The 27,875-nt window shown below is 38.0% G+C and overlaps 2 protein-coding genes across 2 annotated transcripts; both read left to right on the top strand.

Moving 5' to 3' along the window:
* Positions 1 to 4,941: 4,941 nt before the first annotated feature.
* LOC125249500 lies at positions 4,942 to 8,506 on the top strand. Its single transcript, XM_048161804.1, has 3 exons — positions 4,942 to 5,597; positions 6,213 to 6,365; positions 7,804 to 8,506. Exons 1-3 carry the CDS (start codon positions 5,429 to 5,431, stop codon positions 8,208 to 8,210), a joined length of 729 nt encoding a protein of 242 aa, XP_048017761.1. The 5' UTR covers positions 4,942 to 5,428; the 3' UTR covers positions 8,211 to 8,506.
* A 134-nt stretch (positions 8,507 to 8,640) lies between these two features.
* LOC125249474 lies at positions 8,641 to 23,965 on the top strand. Its single transcript, XM_048161774.1, has 13 exons — positions 8,641 to 8,932; positions 9,511 to 9,663; positions 11,353 to 11,505; positions 13,211 to 13,363; positions 14,781 to 14,933; positions 16,639 to 16,791; positions 17,210 to 17,479; positions 17,667 to 17,845; positions 18,014 to 18,055; positions 18,237 to 18,594; positions 18,689 to 18,784; positions 19,314 to 19,447; positions 19,565 to 23,965. The coding sequence occupies exons 1-12, from the start codon at positions 8,641 to 8,643 to the stop codon at positions 19,439 to 19,441; spliced, it is 2,130 nt and encodes a 709-aa protein (XP_048017731.1). The 3' UTR covers positions 19,442 to 19,447; positions 19,565 to 23,965.
* The last annotated feature ends 3,910 nt before the right edge of the window (positions 23,966 to 27,875 follow it).

Genomic DNA, 27,875 nt, shown 5'->3' with positions numbered 1-27,875 from the left:
CAAAAGTGATGTTGGAAGTATTAATGGCGTGCCAAGTGAGAATCAGGCCACCTAGAACAGATGCTCAGTGCTACCTCTACCTCAACTGTTTTACTCTCTTCAGCTCCAAGCAGTTTGTGACCACAGAGGCAAGTTTTTAGACATCTTCGTAGGACACGATTCCAGAGTTCTGAAAAACCAGCAGCTTTACCCACCTGAGAATTCCTGGATCCTCGGGGATGGCGGGGATCCCTGTATATCTCAGCCAATCGCCCTAATAACTCCCTACAGGGAGACTGACACAAGCTAGATTCAACCAGCACTACTCAAAAGGCACAAAGCATCATTGAGAAATCCTTCGGCATAATAAAATCAAGGTGGCGGAGCATCTTTTTTAAAGCTTTGGAGGTGAAGCCCCCGCTGTGATTGCTTGCTGTGCCATTCTTCATTTGTCTCACCAATGGAGACATTTTGGAGCCAGCTGAGGCAGCACTTGTGCTCTGCCAGTTCTTGGCCACACCACCAATAGATGTGTATTATTTCTGTATTTTTACTGTTAGTTTTTTCTTTTACATTCAAGAAATATAGTTGAGAATGTCTATTTCATAAATATGTTTATTTGCACTACCGTTTCTGACTACCATCTCTCATATGTCATATATATGCCATTTATTTAACTTTAACTTTATTAATATCATAAATATGTTTATTTATGTTTATTTTACTGTCAGGGAGTGAATTTGCACGTTCAATCTGCGCATCTCCAGTGAAAATCGCTTGGGTATGAACACAAAAAACACTGGCGATAAACGTGTGCGATATTCACAGTCCCGTCCCGGTGTGTACAGGCCTTCATGCTGAGAAACGGAAAAATACAGCAAAAAAAAAAAAAAAAAAAAAAAGTGGGAAAAAGGGAAAATTTACATATCTTCCTAATTTAAAATGGAATATCTCATGAAGGAAATACAGTATCAGGTTCATTTTTTGGTGATGTTCCTCTATATATGTGCGCTGTATCTGGATAAAATTTCATGGTGATTGCATGAAGAAATAAAAAATTACAGCATTTGGAACAAAAGTAGGCATTTTAAATTTTTTTGTAACATGCGCAAAAATAATGTCTCATAACTTCAAATCTCTAGCAAGGAGAGTCAAAAGGTTGGTATCGTTTGAAATAGGGATGCACCGATATGATTTTTTGGGGACGATACCATTTTTAACAAACAATTATTGGTCAATACCGATACCGATATTTGTCACTTCCTCTCTTATTTGAAATTTTGTCATCGAGATAGTATTTTGATCATGTTTTGAATAAGAAAAGTTCAAAAACACCTGCATTAAAATATACTAGCAGGTTTATTGCTGCATCACCAAATCCTTTCTAAAGAAGCATGGATTGGATCCATTTAACATTCGGCAGGCCTACATAAAGACAACAGGACAAAGATACATATGAAATAAACAGTGCTTTTTTAGGTAGATTTAATAGTTTTCAGGTACAGAAATAAAGTAAACAAATGTAAAATAACACTGCACTGTATAAATTAATCCTTTATTGTAACAGATTTTATTATGATTAATCTTCTAATTTGTTTTTGTATACATTTTAATATTTTTTGTATTATCTCCTTTACTAAGGCGAAACTCTTATTTTGATGGGGTTGCAGATTTAAAGTTTGTCAGTTTATTAAGCATCCCCCGAAAAGTCATACGATCTGTATATATTTGTTAACTGTTAGTTGTAATAAGTGTTTTGTGTAATTTCGCTGTATGTTGATGATAATGCAATGGAGAGAGAGTTTAATGTGCACTTCTTGTGCTCTGTAATGTTTAGATTTTTTTTTTGGTGTGAAAACGGACACAATAAACTTAATAAAACATCAGTCAAGTTTTAGTCATCATTCGGATAGGGTCTGCTACACTTATGAAAGTTACAGAAGTTATTTAGTCAAGAATAGTGTGCAATCTTTTGTTATATGATTAACATTAAAGCACAGACAGCAGCGCTAGGATTACACAACAGTCATTGTACAGCTCAGCGCCTTCACGCAGTTCATTAATAAACAATCGTTTTTTTATATCGGCCTTTTTCCTGCTACAGCCGATATGCCGATGGTTGTAAATTGAGCAAAAATCAGCTGATAAATATCGGCGGCTGATACATCGGTGCATCCCTACTTTTTACATTTAAAAAAAATAAATAAATAAATAACATTTGGACATTCTCATGCTGAGAAATTGCTGATAAATTAAAAAAATAAAAGTTTGCTCAAGGGAAATTTTACATATATTTAATATTTGACATGCAATAGAGGAAATATTCTTTTTTGGTGATGTTCCTCTATATGTAATCTGTATCTGGATCAAATTTCCTGCTGATAAAGAAATACAAAATTACAGCCTTTTTATTTCAGTGATGGGAAACCGAGGCTTTCTGAAGCGTTTGAGGCTTTCATCGAATAGTGCCGAAAAACGGTTCATTAAGCGAAGCTTTTAACACAGTGCGCATTAGCGACATCTGGTGGCCAGACTTGTTTTCTTTACCAAATCTAAATCATCGCGGAGCAGATAGGGTTTGAAAAAGCATGTGAGCTTCGGAAAGCTTCGGAAGTCCGTGACATACAGAATCTTGTCTTGGATCGTACAATCTCTAATCTAAACTAATCTCATCTAAATTATTTTGTGACCACTAGCCTGGTTATTGGATTTACATATTGATCAGTAATATAAAATATATAATGATGTGATCAGAATTGACAAGAGCAGTTGAAAACATATTTTTGGCTGTTCTGAACTGCTGATCCTGATCAGATCTTCTAAGGTTGACACTTGTGTACTTTAGATTTTATCCTGTTTTGAGCTGAAAAGCCACGTTCACACTAAGCAGCCGAAATTGGTAGGACAAGCATTTAGGGTCTGTGCAGTAGGGCTCTTTTGTAAGTAGGACTTCCCACAAGCTGCAATAGGATTTATCTGAAAACTGTCCTTTTACAAGAGCTTTTCAGCGATCTTCATTCGGCCTGCACAGCACTGATGTCACATCCATTTTTCAGCTAGGTGTCCTGATACCATTTCAGAAGTGTGTCAATTTCATTTTCTCCAAAAGTGTGGATGTCGTCTGTCCACAAATCATGAAAAAAGACTGAGAAGCATCAAATGATCTCTGCCCTTTTTGTGCTGTGTGTTGTCTCTCATCATTTCAAACGTCCTTTCAAGTTCCTAAACTGTAATGTCTACAGTTTTATCAATGAGTTGTTTTAATTCTTCAATAGTTGAGCACCCCCCTTGCTTTGACATTCTTTGATACAAAAAGCATTTTAAGGTATTGGTGAAATTTTCTGCCTCCATTTTTTTTTTTTTTTTTTAAGAACTTATTAATAGTACAAAAAACAGGCACCAACGTCAAAGCTCCAAAGATAAATGGGAGAGAGAGAGAGAGAGAGAAAAAAGGACATTCACAAGACGCCAAATACAGACTCATAATATGTAACAACAGAATTACCTTTTACATTTTTCTCAAATTTAAGAGACTTCATTAAAAGAATGAGTTTGAAAACCTTTGGATTTGGATAATCGACACAAGAATTTACCATTCAGGATAATGAAGTTTACAAAATTGTCAATATTTTTGTCTTCATGTTCATAATAACAAATAATTGCTTTCATGTTTAAAGTTATCGTCGATCTAACTTTGGCAGAGAAAGTGAGAAAACAGTCTTTCCAGAATGTCTGCACACTGTGACAATCAAAAAACAAATGGCATAGAGACTCCTCAGTACAATTACAGAAAGAGCATTCTTTCCCAACATCAGTAAACTTAGAGAGTTGGATATTAATTGGATATATTTTATGTAAAATCTTCAGGTGAGTTTCTCCAAAGTCCCTTTAAGACAAGTCATTTCACTCGGCGGCCATCTTTGAAACGCCTCTCGGGCATCCTGGGCATCATGCAATCTCTTTGAATGGGGAAACATCAAATTCTCCAAAACTGTTCGCCAACCTTACGATTAAATTTCATATTTGAAATCACCAATGAAATCTAACAACAACCGGCTCATAAATTTAGTTTCTAAACGCTCGAATCATGACAAAAAACTATTTTTCAGGCTGGATCAAGCTAATGCGCATGCGCAGACCTAAATGCTCGTCTCTTCGGAGGCGCGCGTCTGACTGTTTCTATAGAAACCGGTGATTCTAACGGCCGCTGAAGTGAGGCGATGACTTTACCAGTCGGCGATTGGCTCTTATTTAGAAGGCGGGACTTACTCAGCCATATTGTGCGTTACACTTTCTCCCGTTCAAAACAATACGAGTGACACGTGACACGTCTTGTCTTTGGTTTCTCTCACCTTATTTGAAATACAAAATTTGTTAGGTAACAGCCATGCCTTTCTCCTATTAACATCAATTAAAATGTTCCACTTGGAGTAACTTTCTTTTTTTCATGAAAGGCTTGTCTAATATCTTTTTTAGTGCATTTTTTATCAAATACATTTTTGCCATTTATAAATAAATTACAGTCTTTATTATCTACAATATAATAAGACAGATGGCTGCTCATCAAATTAATAAGTCCAGAAGGGATAGCTTTAACTACTGTGATAAATTCTTTATATTTTATAGGAAAATTAAACGTAAACATAAAAGAATCATAAGAATAAATGTTTTGTGTTGAATCAAACAGATTACTCAAGTAATTTAAACCATGATCCAACCATTTCTCCAAATATATACTCTTGCCTTTAATTGTAATCAACTCGTTATTCCAAATTTTCATTTTGTGAGGAGAAAAATGGTGTAGGAAACACAGTTTCCATGCCAAGAGGGCTTGCTCATGAAATTTAGACAATTTTATGGGTAATTTGGTAGGAGAAAAAAATTAAGACCACCCACTTTCTTAAAAACATTATGAATGAAAAACCAGATAGAATCAGGATCACCAATACACTTTTTTTATCAAATTGATCTTAAAAGTAATATTTATATCCACATAGTCCAACATTTCAAAACCTCCTTCAGATTTCTTCCCTGCTAATTTAGTGGTGTTTGTTTTTCCAACAAAAATTAACCAGCAACTAATAATTTCTTTACAGGTAGAATCCAGAGCAAATAAAGAAAGGCCAGGACAGAATAAATCTAGAACTCTTCCTAAAGTTGACAAATCTCTCCGTTGTTTTCGGCCTCCATTTGTCTTCAGCAGAGCAGAGCAGCGGCTGTGACGTCACAGTCGGCGCGCGTTCCATATGACGTCACTGACTCGGTCGAGCGGTTATAAGAGACTCAGAGTTACTAAAGCAGTTAGTGTTCACACAGACACAGCTCGCTGATCGATCAGAATACAGTGCCAATATAGATTGAGTTACTTAACCTTCAGTGCAGGTGATCATAACTAACGTTACACTAGCGAACGAAGTGTAAATACTCATCTATAAACAACAGCGTCGATATGACCACTGCAGCGGGCATCATGTCAGTGGAGCCGCAGAGCTGCAGCAGCGATGTGTTGGAGGATGATCCGCCGCTGAGCGGCGCTGTTGTGTCGGCCAGCAGCGGCGCGACAGACGCGATGGATCGGCCGCCTCCCCCTAGAGTCGCTTGGGAGAACAACACAACAGGTACTGAATTATTACAAATCAAAGTTGACATATACAGAAACAAATGGTAGGAGATTAAAAGGAAACGTCATTGTTATGTTGTCCCAGCTAACATACCATGGTTTTACCACAGCATCTGCAGTACTATGATTACAATATAAGTAAAGCATCTGGCAGATTTGTATGTATAGATAAATAAGCATGACGATGCGATGTGGACTCAGTGTTGGTTTTAGTAACTTTATTTGGTAGTGTTATAATTGCTTAACTGTATTATTTAATATGCAATTTATATTATTGTAGGTTAGCACATAATGTTCAGTATTCCTGTGCCTTTCTATTAATTACTGCATTTGTGTTTGTTCAGTTGAGATGAGTAATGAGCATCTGTTGCATGATCTAAAAAGATAATTGATGCAAGGGTGTAGAGGGTGTAAATGTGTGTAAATATAAATATTTTTGAGAAATAAAACATTTCTCAATGGGTCTGAATAATGTCTTTTATGCAAATTGCTTTATTTTATTTTTGAATTTAGTTATATTTACATATTTGTATATATTTACAGTTGGCATAATTGATGAGAGTAAGATCTGTGCAAATACAACATGTTTCTAATCAATGTTTGTTGTTTGCAGAAAAACACACAAAAAAGAAGAACCTCATCCGGAGTTCCTGGGAGGCTGTGAAACATCCCAATCAATCCCAGGAAACCAAAGTGTGTGCTTTTGTGCCGGAGCAGGAGTCTGAGCAGGAGCTCCCTCACACATCCAGTGTCGAGCCGACAGACCGTGAGTCTCCAGTTATTAATACTCTGATTCATGTCCATTTCATGTTTGTGGTGATAGTTTTAGTTTTTTCTTCTCTGCTCCTGTTGGTTTCTCAAATATTGTAATTGCTTGGCCAATTCTTCCTCTTCTCTGAAATGAATCACATTTTTGAAGGCCTAAACTTGCTCGAAAACTCATAAAACTTTGCAAATGCGTCAGAAGTGGTGGAATTGTGCGTCTGATGTGGGTTTCAGAATTAGCGGGGCAAAATGGCTCGATTGCGCCACCTATAAATTTCAATGAAGTGCCCGTTGTGCTAGGTTTCACGTATAAGTATGAAATTCGGTACACACATCTAACAGCCCAATACCTACAAAAAAGTCTCTTGGAGCAAAATCTGAAAACAAAATTTGATGTTTCGCCATGAAACAGGAAGTTGATGTAACTCAGGTATACAAAGTCAGATCTGCCCCAAACGACACGTGATTTATTAGAGTCCTGGCCTGAACACATCTACATGCCAATATTCAGTTACGATCATAGCGCCACCTGTGGGCAACAGGAAAAGACATGTTTTACACTGTGATTAACTCCTCATACAGATTAAAACAGAACCACATCATATTTGGTCAGTCTAATCTTCAGGCCTTAGCGATGTTAAATTGTGAAGATCTTGAGTTTTCATTGAACGGCGTGTCCATGGCGGCCTGCCATGAAGAAAGAAGCTGTTGTAACTCAGGCATACAGTGTCCGATCTACCCCAAACTTCACGTTTGATTATAGACCTGTCGTGAAGACATCAACATGGCAATATTCAGTTTCAGTCAAAGCGCCACCTGTTGGCCGCAGGAAGTGTGGCACTTTGAAATGACTTTGTCGTAATTCTCTTGTATTTTCTCACTTACATGCATGTCGCCCACTGTTCACTGTTTTCCTGAGGCCAGCGGGTGGCGGTGAGCCCGGGTGCCTATCATCGCTGCTTGCAGCTTTAATTATTATTTGTTCATTTTGAATTTAGTTATATTTACATATTTGTATATATTTACAGTTGGTATAATTGGTGGGGGAATCAGACATTGTGTATGATTGAGTCCGTTTTCTCTTCATGGACACTAAAGTGTATTTCACTCACCTGACTCAAATGTACGTGCGTTTCTAATGCCGTTGGCTCATGTAATAGTAATGTAGATCTTAGTAGTATTTTAAGTGATATATCATCTTCTATAAACAACTATAAAAGATCATTCTCGGCTTTCTCCGGCTCTCTGCATCGGCGTCTATGCACACACTCACTAGATCGGGAATCCAACATGGTGGCCATATGTAACTAGCCCACTTTTCTAGTGTTCCTGGAACAAAACCTGCTAATTACTCCACATCAGGACAGTTTTACTGGTGCATCATTCAGTGATCTGTGCTAATACAACAGATGTTTCTAATCAATGTTTGTTGTTTGCAGAAAAACACACAAAAAAGAAGAACCTCATCCGGAGAGCCTGGGAGGCTGAGAAACATCCCAATCAATCCCAGGAAACCAAAGTGTGTGCTTTTGTGCCGGAGCAGGAGTCTGAGCAGGAGCTCCCTCACACATCCAGTGTCGAGCCGACAGACCGTGAGTCTCCAGTTATTAACACTCAGAACGCCTGTGTTGGCCTCCAGAAGGTGCGGAGGAAGAAACGTTCCCCCCCTAAAGAAAGAAGAGTGCCTCAAGATTTAACTCTCCCGGAAATAGAAAGTGAGTCTCCAGTTATTACCACTCTGATTCATGTCCATTTCAGCCTGATGTTTGGGATGATAGTTTTAGTTTTTCCTTTTCTGCTCCTGTTGGTTTCTCTAATATGCAGTATTATTATTTGTTCATTTTGAATTTAGTTATATTTACATATTTGTATATATTTACAGTTGGTATAATTGGTGGGGGAATCAGACATTGCGTATGATTGAGTCCGTTTTCTCTTCATGGACACTAAAGTGTATTTCACTCACCTGACTCAAATGTACGTGCGTTTCTAATGCCGTTGGCTCATGTAATAGTAATGTAGATCTTAGTAGTATTTTAAGTGATATATCATCTTCTATAAACAACTATAAAAGATCATTCTCGGCTTTCTCCGGCTCTCTGCATCGGCGTCTATGCACACACTCACTAGATCGGGAATCCAACATGGTGGCCATATGTAACTAGCCCACTTTTCTAGTGTTCCTGGAACAAAACCTGCTAATTACTCCACATCAGGACAGTTTTACTGGTGCATCATTCAGTGATCTGTGCTAATACAACAGATGTTTCTAATCAATGTTTGTTGTTTGCAGAAAAACACACAAAAAGAAGAACCTCATCCGGAGAGCCTGGGAGGCTGAGAAACATCCCAATCAATCCCAGGAAACCAAAGTGTGTGCTTTTGTGCCGGAGCAGGAGTCTGAGCAGGAGCTCCCTCACACATCCAGTGTCGAGCCGACAGACCGTGAGTCTCCAGTTATTAACACTCAGAACGCCTGTGTTGGCCTCCAGAAGGTGCGGAGGAAGAAACGTTCCCCCCCTAAAGAAAGAAGAGTGCCTCAAGATTTAACTCTCCCGGAAATAGAAAGTGAGTCTCCAGTTATTACCACTCTGATTCATGTCCATTTCAGCCTGATGTTTGGGATGATAGTTTTAGTTTTTCCTTTTCTGCTCCTGTTGGTTTCTCTAATATGCAGTATTATTATTTGTTCATTTTGAATTTAGTTATATTTACATATTTGTATATATTTACAGTTGGTATAATTGGTGGGGGAATCAGACATTGCGTATGATTGAGTCCGTTTTCTCTTCATGGACACTAAAGTGTATTTCACTCACCTGACTCAAATGTACGTGTGTTTCTAATGCCGTTGGCTCATGTAATAGTAATGTAGATCTTAGTAGTATTTTAAGTGATATATCATCTTCTATAAACAACTATAAAAGATCAGTCTCGGCTTTCTCCGGCTCTCTGCATCGGCGTCTATGCACACACGCACTAGATCGGGAATCCAACATGGTGGCCATATGTAACTAGCCCACTTTTCTAGTGTTCCTGGAACAAAACCTGCTAATTACTCCACATCAGGACAGTTTTACTGGTGCATCATTCAGTGATCTGTGCTAATACAACAGATGATTCTAATCAATGTTTGTTGTTTGCAGAAAAACACACGAAAAAGAAGAACCTCATCCGGAGAGCCTGGGAGGCTGTGAAACATCCCAATCAATCCCAGGAAACCAAAGTGTGTGCTTTTGTGCCGGAGCAGGAGTCTGAGCAGGAGCTCCCTCACACATCCAGTGTCGAGCCGACAGACCGTGAGTCTCCAGTTATTAATACTCTGATTCATGTCCATGAAGTTTTTTCTTCTCTGCTCCTGTTGGTTTCTCAAATATTGTAATTGCTTGGCCAATTCTTCTTCTTCTCTGAAATGAATCACATTTTTGAAGGCCTAAACTTGCTCGAAAACTCATAAAACTTTGCAAATGCGTCAGAAGTGGTGGAATTGTGCGTCTGATGTGGGTTTCAGAATTAGCGGGGCAAAATGGCTCGATTGCGCCACCTATAAATTTCAATGAAGTGCCCGTTGCGCTAGGTTTCACGTATAAGTATGAAATTCGGTACACACATCTAACAGCCCAATACCTACAAAAAAGTCTCTTGGAGCAAAATCTGAAAACAAAATTTGATGTTTCGCCATGAAACAGGAAGTTTCTGTAACTCAGGTATACAAAGTCGGATCTGCCCCAAACGACACGTGATTTATTAGAGTCCTGGCCTGAACACATCTACATGCCAATATTCAGTTACGATCATAGCGCCACCTGTGGGCAACAGGAAAAGACATGTTTTACACTGTGATTAACTCCTCATACAGATTAAAACAGAACCACATCATATTTGGTCAGTCTAATCTTCAGGCCTTAGCGATGTTAAATTGTGAAGATCTTGAGTTTTCATTGAACGGCGTGTCCATGGCGGCCTGCCATGAAGAAAGAAGCTGTTGTAACTCAGGCATACAGTGTCCGATCTGCCCCAAACTTCACATGTGTGATAAGAGTCCTTATCTAAAGACATTTCTATGACAATATTCAGTTAGTCATAGCGCCATCTGCTGGCAACAGGAAATGGCATGCTTTACACTGTAATTCACTTCCTGAAACAAAAAACATTTCAATATGTCACGAAGTACCAAACATGCTAGAAACACATTAAATCATGCAACACTTGACTAACAGCTAGTTTTTATGATTAACACCACAAAACAGGAAGTTGTTGTAACTCAGGCATACAGTGTCCGATCTGCCCCAAACTTCACGTTTGATTATAGACCTGTCGTGAAAACATCAACATGGCAATATTCAGTTTCAGTCAAAGCGCCACCTGTTGGCCGCAGGAAGTGTGGCACTTTGAAATGACTTTGTCGTAATTCTCTTGTATTTTCTCACTTACATGCATGTCGCCCACTGTTCACTGTTTTCCTGAGGCCAGCGGGTGGCGGTGAGCCCGGGTGCCTATCATCGCTGCTTGCAGCTTTAATTATTATTTGTTCATTTTGAATTTAGTTATATTTACATATTTGTATATATTTACAGTTGGTATAATTGGTGGGGGAATCAGACATTGCGTATGATTGAGTCCGTTTTCTCTTCATGGACACTAAAGTGTATTTCACTCACCTGACTCAAATGTACGTGCGTTTCTAATGCCGTTGGCTCATGTAATAGTAATGTAGATCTTAGTAGTATTTTAAGTGATATATCATCTTCTATAAACAACTATAAAAGATCATTCTCGGCTTTCTCCGGCTCTCTGCATCGGCGTCTATGCACACACTCACTAGATCGGGAATCCAACATGGTGGCCATATGTAACTAGCCCACTTTTCTAGTGTTCCTGGAACAAAACCTGCTAATTACTCCACATCAGGACAGTTTTACTGGTGCATCATTCAGTGATCTGTGCTAATACAACAGATGATTCTAATCAATGTTTGTTGTTTGCAGAAAAACACACGAAAAAGAAGAACCTCATCCGGAGAGCCTGGGAGGCTGTGAAACATCCCAATCAATCCCAGGAAACCAAAGTGTGTGCTTTTGTGCCGGAGCAGGAGTCTGAGCAGGAGCTCCCTCACACATCCAGTGTCGAGCCGACAGACCGTGAGTCTCCAGTTATTAATACTCTGATTCATGTCCATTTCATGTTTGTGGTGATAGTTTTAGTTTTTTCTTCTCTGCTCCTGTTGGTTTCTCAAATATTGTAATTGCTTGGCCAATTCTTCTTCTTCTCTGAAATGAATCACATTTTTGAAGGCCTAAACTTGCTCGAAAACTCATAAAACTTTGCAAATGCGTCAGAAGTGGTGGAATTGTGCGTCTGATGTGGGTTTCAGAATTAGCGGGGCAAAATGGCTCGATTGCGCCACCTATAAATTTCAATGAAGTGCCCGTTGTGCTATGTTTCACATATAAGTATGAAATTCGGTACACACATCTAACAGCCCAATACCTACAAAAAAGTCTCTTGGAGCAAAATCTGAAAACAAAATTTGATGTTTCGCCATGAAACAGGAAGTTGATGTAACTCAGGTATACAAAGTCGGATCTGCCCCAAACGACACGTGATTTATTAGAGTCCTGGCCTGAACACATCTACATGCCAATATTCAGTTACGATCATAGCGCCACCTGTGGGCAACAGGAAAAGACATGTTTTACACTGTGATTAACTCCTCATACAGATTAAAACAGAACCACATCATATTTGGTCAGTCTAATCTTCAGGCCTTAGCGATGTTAAATTGTGAAGATCTTGAGTTTTCATTGAACGGCGTGTCCATGGCGGCCTGCCATGAAGAAAGAAGCTGTTGTAACTCAGGCATACAGTGTCCGATCTGCCCCAAACTTCACATGTGTGATAAGAGTCCTGATCTAAAGACATTTCTATGACAATATTCAGTTAGTCATAGCGCCATCTGCTGGCAACAGGAAATGGCATGCTTTACACTGTAATTCACGCCCAGAAACACATTTAAATATGCAATGAAGTACCAAACATGCTAGAAACACATTAAATCATGCAACACTTGACTAACAGCTAGTTTTTATGATTAACACCACAAAACAGGAAGTTGTTGTAACTCAGGCATACAGTGTCCGATCTACTCCAAACTTCACGTTTGACTATAGACCTGTCGTGAAGACATCAACATGGCAATATTCAGTTTCAGTCAAAGCGCCACCTGTTGGCCGCAGGAAGTGTGGCACTTTGAAATGACTTTGTCGTAATTCTCTTGTATTTTCTCACTTACATGCATGTCGCCCACTGTTCACTGTTTTCCTGAGGCCAGCGGGTGGCGGTGAGCCCGGGTGCCTATCATCGCTGCTTGCAGCTTTAATTATTATTTGTTCATTTTGAATTTAGTTATATTTACATATTTGTATATATTTACAGTTGGTATAATTGGTGGGGGAATCAGACATTGCGTATGATTGAGTCCGTTTTCTCTTCATGGACACTAAAGTGTATTTCACTCACCTGACTCAAATGTACGTGCGTTTCTAATGCCGTTGGCTCATGTAATAGTAATGTAGATCTTAGTAGTATTTTAAGTGATATATCATCTTCTATAAACAACTATAAAAGATCATTCTCGGCTTTCTCCGGCTCTCTGCAACGGCGTCTATGCACACACTCACTAGATCGGGAATCCAACATGGTGGCCATATGTAACTAGCCCACTTTTCTAGTGTTCCTGGAACAAAACCTGCTAATTACTCCACATCAGGACAGTTTTACTGGTGCATCATTCAGTGATCTGTGCTAATACAACAGATGATTCTAATCAATGTTTGTTGTTTGCAGAAAAACACACGAAAAAGAAGAACCTCATCCGGAGAGCCTGGGAGGCTGTGAAACATCCCAATCAATCCCAGGAAACCAAAGTGTGTGCTTTTGTGCCGGAGCAGGAGTCTGAGCAGGAGCTCCCTCACACATCCAGTGTCGAGCCGACAGACCGTGAGTCTCCAGTTATTAATACTCTGATTCATGTCCATGAAGTTTTTTCTTCTCTGCTCCTGTTGGTTTCTCAAATATTGTAATTGCTTGGCCAATTCTTCTTCTTCTCTGAAATGAATCACATTTTTGAAGGCCTAAACTTGCTCGAAAACTCATAAAACTTTGCAAATGCGTCAGAAGTGGTGGAATTGTGCGTCTGATGTGGGTTTCAGAATTAGCGGGGCAAAATGGCTCGATTGCGCCACCTATAAATTTCAATGAAGTGCCCGTTGCGCTAGGTTTCACGTATAAGTATGAAATTCGGTACACACATCTAACAGCCCAATACCTACAAAAAAGTCTCTTGGAGCAAAATCTGAAAACAAAATTTGATGTTTCGCCATGAAACAGGAAGTTTCTGTAACTCAGGTATACAAAGTCGGATCTGCCCCAAACGACACGTGATTTATTAGAGTCCTGGCCTGAACACATCTACATGCCAATATTCAGTTACGATCATAGCGCCACCTGTGGGCAACAGGAAAAGACATGTTTTACACTGTGATTAACTCCTCATACAGATTAAAACAGAACCACATCATATTTGGTCAGTCTAATCTTCAGGCCTTAGCGATGTTAAATTGTGAAGATCTTGAGTTTTCATTGAACGGCGTGTCCATGGCGGCCTGCCATGAAGAAAGAAGCTGTTGTAACTCAGGCATACAGTGTCCGATCTGCCCCAAACTTCACGTTTGATTATAGACCTGTCGTGAAGACATCAACATGGCAATATTCAGTTTCAGTCAAAGCGCCACCTGTTGGCCGCAGGAAGTGTGGCACTTTGAAATGACTTTGTCGTAATTCTCTTGTATTTTCTCACTTACATGCATGTCGCCCACTGTTCACTGTTTTCCTGAGGCCAACGGGTGGCGGTGAGCCCGGGTGCCTATCATCGCTGCTTGCAGCTTTAATTATTATTTGTTCATTTTGAATTTAGTTATATTTACATATTTGTATATATTTACAGTTGGTATAATTGGTGGGGGAATCAGACATTGCGTATGATTGAGTCCGTTTTCTCTTCATGGACACTAAAGTGTATTTCACTCACCTGACTCAAATGTACGCGCGTTTCTAATGCCGTTGGCTCATGTAATAGTAATGTAGATCTTAGTAGTATTTTAAGTGATATATCATCTTCTATAAACAACTATAAAAGATCATTCTCGGCTTTCTCCGGCTCTCTGCATCGGCGTCTATGCACACACTCACTAGATCGGGAATCCAACATGGTGGCCATATGTAACTAGCCCACTTTTCTAGTGTTCCTGGAACAAAACCTGCTAATTACTCCACATCAGGACAGTTTTACTGGTGCATCATTCAGTGATCTGTGCTAATACAACAGATGATTCTAATCAATGTTTGTTGTTTGCAGAAAAACACACGAAAAAGAAGAACCTCATCCGGAGAGCCTGGGAGGCTGTGAAACATCCCAATCAATCCCAGGAAACCAAAGTGTGTGCTTTTGTGCCGGAGCAGGAGTCTGAGCAGGAGCTCCCTCACACATCCAGTGTCGAGCCGACAGACCGTGAGTCTCCAGTTATTAACACTCTGATTCATGTCCATTTCATGTTTGTGGTGATAGTTTTAGTTTTTTCTTCTCTGCTCCTGTTGGTTTCTCAAATATTGTAATTGCTTGGCCAATTCTTCTTCTTCTCTGAAATGAATCACATTTTTGAAGGCCTAAACTTGCTCGAAAACTCATAAAACTTTGCAAATGCGTCAGAAGTGGTGGAATTGTGCGTCTGATGTGGGTTTCAGAATTAGCGGGGCAAAATGGCTCGATTGCGCCACCTATAAATTTCAATGAAGTGCCCGTTGTGCTATGTTTCACGTATAAGTATGAAATTCGGTACACACATCTAACAGCCCAATACCTACAAAAAAGTCTCTTGGAGCAAAATCTGAAAACAAAATTTGATGTTTCGCCATGAAACAGGAAGTTTCTGTAACTCAGGTATACAAAGTCGGATCTGCCCCAAACGACACGTGATTTATTAGAGTCCTGGCCTGAACACATCTACATGCCAATATTCAGTTACGATCATAGCGCCACCTGTGGGCAACAGGAAAAGACATGTTTTACACTGTGATTAACTCCTCATACAGATTAAAACAGAACCACATCATATTTGGTCAGTCTAATCTTCAGGCCTTAGCGATGTTAAATTGTGAAGATCTTGAGTTTTCATTGAACGGCGTGTCCATGGCGGCCTGCCATGAAGAAAGAAGCTGTTGTAACTCAGGCATACAGTGTCCGATCTGCCCCAAACTTCACATGTGTGATAAGAGTCCTTATCTAAAGACATTTCTATGACAATATTCAGTTAGTCATAGCGCCATCTGCTGGCAACAGGAAATGGCATGCTTTACACTGTAATTCACGCCCAGAAACACATTTAAATATGTAATGAAGTACCAAACATGCTAGAAACACGTTAAATCATGCAACACTTGACTAACAGCTAGTTTTTATGATTAACACCACAAAACAGGAAGTTGTTGTAACTCAGGCATACAGTGTCCGATCTACCCCAAACTTCACGTTTGATTATAGACCTGTCGTGAAAACATCAACATGGCAATATTCAGTTTCAGTCAAAGCGCCACCTGTTGGCCGCAGGAAGTGTGGCACTTTGAAATGACTTTGTCGTAATTCTCTTGTATTTTCTCACTTACATGCATGTCGCCCACTGTTCACTGTTTTCCTGAGGCCAGCGGGTGGCGGTGAGCCCGGGTGCCTATCATCGCTGCTTGCAGCTTTAATTATTATTTGTTCATTTTGAATTTAGTTATATTTACATATTTGTATATATTTACAGTTGGTATAATTGGTGGGGGAATCAGACATTGCGTATGATTGAGTCCGTTTTCTCTTCATGGACACTAAAGTGTATTTCACTCACCTGACTCAAATGTAGGTGCGTTTCTAATGCCGTTGGCTCATGTAATAGTAATATAGATCTTAGTAGTATTTTAAGTGATATATCATCTTCTATAAACAACTATAAAAGATCATTCTCGGCTTTCTCCGGCTCTCTGCATCGGCGTCTATGCACACACTCACTAGATCGGGAATCCAACATGGTGGCCATATGTAACTAGCCCACTTTTCTAGTGTTCCTGGAACAAAACCTGCTAATTACTCCACATCAGGACAGTTTTACTGGTGCATCATTCAGTGATCTGTGCTAATACAACAGATGATTCTAATCAATGTTTGTTGTTTGCAGAAAAACACACAAAAAAGAAGAACCTCATCCGGAGAGCCTGGGAGGCTGTGAAACATCCCAATCAATCCCAGGAAACCAAAGTGTGTGCTTTTGTGCCGGAGCAGGAGTCTGAGCAGGAGCTCCCTCACACATCCAGTGTCGAGCCGACAGACCGTGAGTCTCCAGTTATTACCACTCTGATTCATGTCCATTTCAGCCTGATGTTTGTGGTGTTAGTTTTACTCCTGTTGGTTCCTCACCTGATCTGCTCAGCTGTGTTCAGTCACAAGCAGCTGCCGCTGGAGTTCAGTCTCATAAATTAGCATGCTGTATGTTTATACAAATGGACATACAGATATTAAACAGAAGTTAATAACTCTGTGACTTCTATGCTTGTACAGTAATTTCTCTAGTGTTCTTGGAAATTGTGTGAGATTCTTGCAGGAACATGAAGTTTAATGCAAAACCTGCTAATTATTCACATGAACTAATAGCATAAAGCAGCTCCACATCAGGACAGTTTTACTGGTGCATCATTCAGTGATCTGTGCTAATACAACAGATGATTCTAATCAATGTTTGTTGTTTGCAGAAAAACACACAAAAAAGAAGAACCTCATCCGGAGAGCCTGGGAGGCTGTGAAACATCCCAATCAATCCCAGGAAACCAAAGTGTGTGCTTTTGTGCCGGAGCAGGAGCAGGAGCTCCCTCACACGTCCAGTGTCGAGCCGACAGACCGTGAGTCTCCAGTTATTAGCACTCAGAACGCCTGTGTTGGCCTCCAGAAGGTGTGGAGGGAGAAATGTCCCCGCCCTAAAAGAATAAAAGTGCCTCCATATTTAACTCTTGGGGAAATAGAAAGTGAGTATCCAGTTATTACCACTCTGATTCATGTCCATTTCAGCCTGATGTTTGTGGTGTTAGTTTTACTCCTGTTGGTTCCTCACCTGATCTGCTCAGCTGTGTTCAGTCACAAGCAGCTGCCGCTGGAGTTCAGTCTCATGCTGTATATTAACATGCTGTTGTATTGTGTGTTTTCTTTATAAAGTTTTTAAGGAACATGTGAGATGGTGCAGAGAAATTGGATTCTTTGAGTGGTCAATAGAAGCGAGAGAGCAGCATAATTCAGAATACTTTCGCTTTCTTTATGAAGTTGGAGAGAAACTGGGATCGGAAAATGATGAAGTCCATACCCATGAGGGAATTAGAAATTCGGATGGACAAAAAGTAAGTTGCTCGTTCTGCATAAACCAAACTTTTTGTCTCCTGTTTCCTTCTGTGTATTTACAGTTTTGATAAAAACATGTTTAAAAAATGTAAAAAGATTGTAGTTTATCATGTACACAAACAAAAATTTTATGTAATTTGTGTAACAGTTTTCTTCGTTTTTTTTAGGTGGCCATCAAATTTGTGAAGCCAGAACGCCAGATTGGAGTGGTAAGTTGAGAAGACTTCATACTTCATGAAAATCTCTATTAAGAATTGTTTTATTCAATTCTGTATGTAGATAGTATAAGATAAAGCCTAGAAACATCAGTTGTAATGTAGATGTAAAATTAATAGCTTTAATTGTTTGAAATTAGTTAGGAATGAACTAACCTTTTGTCAATCTCTTTAGCGTTCCAAACCTGTGTGTGAAGAGGCACGTTTAATGTTGAAGGTGCAAGCGCCCACAACTTGCGAGTACATCGTAAAGTTATACGACTGGTTTATCATGGATGAAAAAGATGTCTTAATTGTGGAATACCATCCCTCCGTGACCTTGCCTGAGTTCATCAAAGAGTACAGTGATCGTCTGAGTGAAGAAGTAGTGAAACATATTATTTGGCAACTCACTATTGCATTACGTCACTGCATGGAACTTGGTGTTCTACATGACGCAGATTTAGAAAACATACTGATCAACCAGGACACCATGCAGATGAAGTTAATAAACTTCAGCAACGCCATGCAACTGGGTCCAGACACAATAAGACGTGAGTTGGCTTTCTGAACACATTTTGCTGAGCACTAACTTACTACAGCTGACAGATGATGTTTTACTAATCACTAGAAATGTGTTGTTTACAGGAGGAGCTGTAGAGTTAATAATTAGTGCCTTACACACTGCAATGAAAGAACTCATCGATGGACTTCCATTTGAGAAAAAAACACATCTGTCCAAAGGTGAGACCAATAACAAGCACAAAATGGAAATAACATTGCTTGAAAAACAGATCGAGCTCTGACACAGTTGCCAGTAAAATGATTATTGTCAAACCTTGATGAGCCAAGTGTAAAATACAGGAGACTGACAATGAATGTTTAGCAATGAATAAATGTTCATGGGCATCCAGATAATGTCACAGTAACAGCAACAAATGCAGTGCTTTTCATGGTAACATTACCTTAAACCGGGGACACACTTAACGACTAGCTAAATCATTCTAAGACTAAGCTCTACACACATAGGCTGTTTGCTTTGACTGAAGCAGATTTAAATACTTAGATCGGCATTTAAACACCGACTGAACGCAACTGGCTCCGACTCTGTGCGTTTGGGCATGATCAGTCATAAGTATCAAATTACATTCATAATCAGCCTTATAATCATTAAGTGTGTCCCCGGCTTTACACGAACTACATATCTCAAAAAAAAAAAAAAAAAAAAAAAATCAAACATGACTAATCAGCTTTCTTCTGAAAACTTTTACAGAATGCCTGGATGTTCTTCGGAAAATTCAGAAAAACAAAGCGCTAGGGGACACCTTAGATGCCATTTTAGATCATGCCTGGTTTAAAAAACATTCCCAGACGGAAGAAGAAAGAAATCAAGAAAAGTAGAAAAAGGTAAGCATAAGAAAAAGTGATGTTTTTTGATAGATTCAGGCCTTCCTTGCACCTCTTGGCCTTTCTGATTTAAAAGAAACCCTTAACGTCACGCTCTCATCTCGTTTTATTTGACAGGTAGAAGCAGTCGTGCTGCAGTTCCTTCACCGGGGCCTATAGCTGAGCTGCAGGGTCATCAGCTGGAGACCACCTCTCACCGACGTCTTTTCAGCCTCTTCAGCCAGGTCTTTCAGATATGGGGTGACAATTGTTCCTTTATTCCAATGATCCACAAATAAGGAGTTTCACAAAAGTGAATTAAATTCACTAATATATAGAGTATGATTTGGATTCACAAACACAACTCTGCCTGGCATTCATTTGCGAATCGCTTTCTGTGCATGTGTGAATCGCTTTCTGTGCATTTGTGGATCACTATCAGCACATTTGTGGATCACTGCACGCAAATGTGAATCGCTTTCTGCGCTTTTGTGGTTCGCTGCACGCTGTTGTGGATTTCTGAATATTTCTAGCGTCAAGACGTGCACACAAATCCACAGATTTACTCAGGCCAATCAGATAACGGCCATTTGTGCTGAACAATCGTTTCTCTCTGAGAAATATCGCTTTACATCTAGCTATAGAATAGAAATAGCACTTTAAATACTGTTATAGAATAGAAATAGCACTTTACATCTAGCTATAGAATAGAAATAGCACTTTACATCTAGCTATAGAATAGAAATAGCACTTTAAATACTGTTATAGAGAATAGAAATAGGGCTATAAATACCGTTATAGAATAGAAATAGCACTTTACATCTAGCTATAGAATAGAAATAGCACTTTAAATACTGTTATAGAAAAGAAATAGCACTTTAAATACTGTTATAGAAAAGAAATAGCACTTTAAATACTGTTATATAGAATAGAAATAACACTTTACATCTCGCTATAGAATAGAAATAGCACTTTACATCTCGCTATAGAATAGAAATAGCACTTTAAATACTGTTATATAGAATAGAAATAGCACTTTAAATGCTATTATAGAATAGAAATAGCACTTTACATCTCGCTATAGAATAGAAATAGCACTTTAAATACTGTTATATAGAATAGAAATAGCTCTTTACATCTAGCTATAGAATAGAAATAGCACTTTACATCTCTATAGAATAGAAATAGCACTTTATATCTCTTTATAGAATAGAAATAGCACTTTATATCTCTTTATAGAATAGAGAACTTGCTACGATTAGTCAGTTCAACATGGCCGTTACCTGATTGGTCTGAGTAGACGGTGTTTGGAGTCCGCCTCAAGGTTTTTGCATTTTTAAATTAGTTTTTATTTTTGCTATAAATTTCAGTTTCGTCTAGTTCAGTTTCGTTTAGTTCAGTTTCGTCTGGTTAGCTTTACATATCATTATAAAATAGAAATAGTGCTTTACTCCTCGCTATAGAATAGAAATAGCACTTTAAATACCGTTATAGAATTGAAATAGTGCTTTACAGCTTGTTATAGAATAGAAATAGAACTTTACATCTCGCTATAGAATAGAAATAGCACTTTACATCTTGTTATAAAATAGAAATAGCACTTTAAATACCGTTATAGAATAGAAATAGCACTTTAAATATTGTTTTAGAATAGAAATTGCACTTTACATCTTGTTATGGAATTAAAATAGCACTTAACATCTCATTATAAAATAGAAATAGCATTTTAAATATCGTTATAGAATAGAAATAGCACTTTAAATATCGTTATAGAATAGAAATAGCACTTTATATCTCTTTATAGAATAGATATAGCACTTTATATCTTGTTATAGAATAGAAATAGCACTTTATATCTCTTTATAGAATAGAAATAGCGCTTCACATCTCGTTATAGAATAGAAATAGCACTTTACATCTCGTTGTAGAATAGGAATAGCACTTTAAATATCGTTATAGAATAGAAATAGCACTTTATATCTCTTTATAGAATAGATATAGCACTTTATATCTTGTTATAGAATAGAAATAGCACTTTATATCGCTTTATAGAATAGATATAGCACTTTATATCTTGTTATAGAATAGGAATAGCACTTTATATCGCTTTATAGAATAGAAATAGCGCTTCACATCTCGTTATAGAATAGAAATAGCACTTTACATCTCGTTGTAGAATAGGAATAGCACTTTAAATATCGTTATAGAATAGAAATAGCACTTTATATCTCTTTATAGAATAGATATAGCACTTTATATCTTGTTATAGAATAGAAATAGCACTTTATATCGCTTTATAGAATAGATATAGCACTTTATATCTTGTTATAGAATAGAAATAGCACTTTATATCTCTTTATAGAACAGAAATAGCGCTTCACATCTCGTTATAGAATAGAAATAGCACTTTACATCTCGTTGTAGAATAGGAATAGCACTTTAAATATCGTTATAGAATAGAAATAGCACTTTATATCTCTTTATAGAATAGATATAGCACTTTATATCTTGTTATAGAATAGAAATAGCACTTTATATCGCTTTATAGAATAGAAATAGCGCTTCACATCTCGTTATAGAATAGAAATAGCGCTTCACATCTCGTTGTAGAATAGGAATAGCGCTTTATATCTCGTTATAGAATAGAAATAGTGCCTTACATCTCGTTATATAACATTTAAATAACATTTTTATTTCATTTCAGTTTACGAGAATGTTTTTGGATCGTTTTCGTCTTAGTTTTAGTTTTCGTTTACTTTAGTCCACCTTTCTGTGGATTTGTTTGCACATCTTGATGCTAGAAATGTTTTGAAATCCGCAAATGCATACAGTGATCCATAGAAGCACATGAAGTGATCCACAAATACATGTAGCAATTCTCAGATGTGCAAGAAGCAATCCACAAATGCACAAGAAGAGATCCACAAATGTGCAGGAAGCAATTCACAAATGAATGCCAGGCAGAGTTGTGTTTTTGACATAAAAACACATTAGTTGATCTCTTTTATTTGTGGATCATATTTTTTTTGGAATAAAGGAGCAATAATAACCTCATATTCAGGGCCTGATGATGGTCCAGCCTCCCTGCACTCAGCAGAGATCTGCGTACTTCTGCCTCTTCCTCTCTTCTACTCCTCCTCCCATGGAACAGTTAACTCAGTTCATAGTTTTCAGTCATGTGACCTGTGCAGTGGGATAGAGGGCAAAACAATGGGCCAACATGGCGGCTTACAGTGGACCACAGCGCACCACATCGCCCGCGGCGAGGATCATCGTGTCCGGACCGCTTCCGACGTACCGACGAGGACATGAAAGGTTCAGTAGATTATTTGCTTTAAATGAATGGTTGATGTCTTGGTGTAATGAAGAAGCTGCTCGTTATAAATAACTGGAATCTTTTCTGGGAGCGTCCTAGGCTCTTCCGTGCGGATGGCCTGCACCCCAGCAGCATCAGAGCTGATCTTCTGTCGGAGAACATCTCCAAGACGCTTCGCACCATATGACTAGTGAATCAAACCTCAAATCACAGTCTGTGTTCTGCCCACTTAACTGATAGAAATGTGAGTGTAGTACAGTCTATAGAAACTGTCTATTCCCCGAATAGTGAGGTCTAACAATAAAAATAAAGGATCTAGAAAAAACCTGATCATGATCAAAGCAGAAATTTGCATAATTACTGAACAAAAACAATTTCTAAAGCTAGGGCTACTAAACATTAGATCACTGACACCTAAGGCAGTTATTATAAATGAAATGATCACAGATAATAGTCTTGATGTAATTTGCCTTACTGAAACATGGCTTAAACCAAATGATTATTTCGGTCTTAATGAGTCTTGTCCACCTGGCTCCCGTTATAAAAACAAATGCCGTCCGATTGGCCGTGGCGGTGGTGTAGCAACAATCTATAGAGATATTCTTAATGTTACTCAGAGAACAAACTACAGCTTTAATTCATTTGAAATTCTTATGCTAAATATTACACTCTCAGATATAAGTAAAAAGTCGCTACTATCTCTTGCTTTGGCACCGTTTATAGACCTCCAGGGCCTTATGCTGATTTCCTAAAAGAGTTTGCAGACTTTCTCTCAGATCTATTGGTCAACACTGATAAAGCGCTGATTGTTGGAGATTTTAACATTCATGTTGACAATACAAATGATACGTTAGGGGCTGCGTTTACAGATTTACTAAACTCCTTTGGGGTCAAACAAAACGTCACTGGACCCACTCACCATTTTAATCATACTCTATATTTAATTATATCACATGGAATAAATCCAACCGTTATAGAAATTCTACCGCAAAGTGATGACGTCTCTGATCACTATCTTGTAACATGTGTACTGCATACTGATGATATTTGTCAAATTGCGCCGCAATATCGACTAGGCAGAACAATTCTCCCGACAACTATAGATAAATTCACAAATAACCTGCCTGATCTGTCTCAGCTGCTCATCGTACCTAAACACACAAATGATCTCGAGAAAATGACTAGCAGCATGTGCACCATTTTCACTAGTACATTAGATACTGTTGCACCGATGAGATTTAAAAAGGTTAGAGAGAAAAATACTGTACCTTGGTACAACAGTATTACTCGCGCTATCAAAAGAGAAACTCGCAATCTAGAACGCAAATGGAGACAAACTCGTTTAGAGGTCTTCAGAATCGCGTGGAAAGACAGTTCGTCCCGCTATAGAAAGACTCTAAAAGCAGCCAGAGCCGAGCATCTTCGCAAACTCATAGAAATTAACCAAAACAATCCACGGTTCTTGTTTAGTACAGTAGCTAGATTAACAAATAAACACACATCACCAGAACAAAACATTTCATTACAGTTTAATAGTGATGACTTTATGAATTTCTTTAATGAAAAAATCGAAAGCATCAGAAATACAATTGTAAATGTACAACCTTTAACAGAGTTTTATGATTCAGCCTCAATTATCGCCCCTCAAGAACAGCTGCAGTGCTTTACAACTATAGGACAGGAAGAGCTAAATAAACTTATCACTGCGTCTAAACCAACAACATGTTTGTTAGATCCAATACCCACTAAACTACTGAAAGAACTGTTACCTGTAGCAGAAGAGCTTCTTCTCAATATTATCAACTCGTCTTTATCTCTAGGTCACGTCCCACGACCGTTCAAGCTAGCAGTTATTAAGCCTCTCATTAAGAAACCACAATTAGATCCAAACGTATTAGCAAATTACAGACCCATCTCAAATCTTCCATTTACATCTAAAATACTAGAAAAAGTGGGGTCGGTCCAATTATGCTCCTTCTTGCAAAAAAACGCTATCTATGAAAAATTTCAGTCAGGATTCAGATCTCATCATAGCACAGAAACTGCGCTCGTTAAAATTACAAACGACTTGCTTCTAGCTTCTGACCAAGGCTGTGTCTCAATACTAGTGTTACTTGATCTCAGTGCTGCGTTCGACACTATAGATCATAAAATACTCCTAGATCGACTACAATATTACACTGGTATTCAGGGACAGGCATTACGGTGGTTTAGGTCGTACCTATCAGACCGTCACAATTTTGTTTATATAAACAGGGACAAATCTAAGATCACGATAGTAAACTATGGAGTGCCGCAAGGATCAGTGTTAGGCCCTCTGCTATTTTCAATATACATGCTGCCACTCGGCAATATTATAAGAAAACATGGAATTAGTTTCCACTGCTATGCCGATGATACTCAGTTATATATTTCTACACAACCAGATGAAATCTCTAAATTATCCAATCTGACAGAGTGTGTTAAAGAAGTAAAACGTTGGATGAATAGTAATTTTCTTCTATTAAATTCAGATAAGACTGAAGTATTACTTATTGTACACAGAATCTCTCAGACTACAATCTGCATTTAGAAGGATGTACTGTTACTCCATCCTCGACAGTTAAAGACCTGGGTGTTATATTAGACAGCAACTTGTCCTTTGAAAATCATATTTCATATGTTACAAAAACAGCCTTCTTCCACCTCAGAAACATTGCTAAGATACGGAATATGTTATCTGTTTCTGATGCAGAAAAGTTAGTTCATGCTTTCATGACGTCTCGACTAGATTACTGTAATGCATTATTAGCTGGTTGTCCTGCTTCCTCAATAAACAAGCTACAATTAGTACAAAATGCAGCTGCTAGAGTTCTTACCAGGTCAAGAAAACATGATCATATAACACCAATTTTATCATCTCTACACTGGTTACCCATTAAGTTCCGTATCGATTATAAAGTATTGCTAATGACCTATAAGGCTCTAAATGGTTTAGCTCCTGTGTACTTAACCGATCTTCTATCGCCCTACAATCCTTCACGCTCTTTAAGATCACAAAACTCTGGGCTTCTGGTTGTACCTAGGATATCTAAGTCCACTAAAGGAGGGAGAGCGTTTGCACATTTGGCTCCGAAACTCTGGAATAGCCTTCCTGATAATGTTCGGGGCTCACCCAGTTTAAATCTAGATTAAAGACGCATCTCTTTAGCCAAGCGTTCACATAATGCATCTCATATCAGATCAATTGCACATGACTATCTTTGCTTAATGTTATGAACAGCAGCTACACTAATTATTCTCCATTTGTTTTTCTTTTTATCTCGGGACACCCGTCCTGAGGTGACTAGAGTACTTCAGATTGGATCATGAAAGTTGCCTCTCATTAATTATCCTAATTATTGTTAACATGTAATTCATTACTTCCAGGAGCTCGTTGTTTCTACCTTAAATTAATTTGCTAACAGTGACTGTAAATTGCCTAAATTATTACATTGATAGCAAACTGCGTGATTATATATACATTTCTGAAATTACATAATTTAGACACAGTCCCCTCCGATATCAGATTACTCTAAATCGTAATGTTGACATGCACTCCCTGTAAAGCTGCTTTGAAATGATACGTATTGTGAGAAGCGTTATACAAATAAATGTGAATTGAATTGAATTAATAAAGCTTCATATTTCTTACTTCAGTTGTGTTTCCAAATGTTCTTCTGATCTTAAATGTACAACTGAGCAAAGAAAGGGGAAGGTTCATTTTCAGTCCCATACGAGTTAACAGCAGTTGCTGGAAGGGAGAGAGGTTTGTTCCAGGTTTGTACCTTTATTTCACAAATAATGATCTGAGAAGTTTCATAGCATCATAAAACAATAACATTTTTAACCTTAGTTATTACTAGACGTTATTACTATTGTTAGACGAACAATAACATTCATATCAAAGATATTAGAGAAAAATATTTTCACAAATTAAAGAGGGAAAAAATGAAAGGAAGAAAAAAAAAACAAGAGGGTATACATGTATAGTTAAATTATAGAAGAGGAATTGAATCCGTAAATGTCAATAGTTTTGATTGCTTTGTGGTTTGAGAGTCCTTGTAAGTTTTCAAAATGAATCTTCATGTCAGCCTTGAAATGGGTGATACTGGGTGTCTTTTCATTTGACCATTTACATTTGTGTATATAAAATTTACCAAATAGTATTATAAGATTTATCACATTAAACATCTCTTTTCTCTATATTAATTTGGATTCCACTTAACATATTAAATAAATATTCCACGTTGATCCAAAGAATACATAAAAAAAAAGATGTAAAATAGTTTCAATATCCATTTTACAGAATACACATGATTCAGAAAGATCTTTTTTTTTTTTTTTTTATCTCTTTAGGAAATGGTTTGTTGGATAAATTATATGTTTTATTTTTAAGTATTTCATTAACTTTATTATTGACACAGTATTTGTTGTTATAAGTCCAAATCAGTCTTCAAATAATATTCTCAAAATGGTCATTCCAAGAGTATTTGTTGCAGGACAATGAATCAAACGTCTAAAAAATGTATTGTTGCATTTGATATCTTTAATATCAACACCGTTTAACATTTATCAATTGTCAAGAAGCAAACAATCCTTATTGGGTTTAGGTAGCAATGTAATTAAGCCTACAGGTTTCTATAGCCTCCTTAAAAAACAATAATAAGAATTCAAGTATCATTAGACAATCGTTTTGATCATAGACTGTAAAAAAAGATGGACGACGTGATGCCGCTTCCTTCCATTGTAATGAAGTGAATGTAAAACATTCGACGATGGGCATTGACATGTTACACAAAAACGGCAGTTTGGAGCCTGGGCATGTGCAGAAGGAATCGTCATTGGAGCTCGGAGGCAGAGTTGCAGTATCAAACTTCCAAAAATTATCAAATCAAAAATTAATAGTTATATATCTTCAATCTCCCCTCGAAGCTCTGACAGTCCTCAGAGAAGCTGTCAATCACGACTGTCAATCATAACGACATGCCCTGTTTATAGCATCAAATTGCTAGCTAAAAATCAAACTTATCACAAAAACGAACAATTGAATATATATCAGCGTGATAACAACTATCTTAAATGACCAAAACTATCTTTAGGAAAATTTTATTG

Source organism: Megalobrama amblycephala, linkage group LG16 (assembly GCF_018812025.1).
Source record: "Megalobrama amblycephala isolate DHTTF-2021 linkage group LG16, ASM1881202v1, whole genome shotgun sequence".
Lineage (NCBI taxonomy): Eukaryota > Metazoa > Chordata > Actinopteri > Cypriniformes > Xenocyprididae > Megalobrama > Megalobrama amblycephala.
The sequence above is the reverse complement of the archived record's forward strand: the minus strand, read 5'-3'. Positions and strand labels throughout refer to the sequence as shown.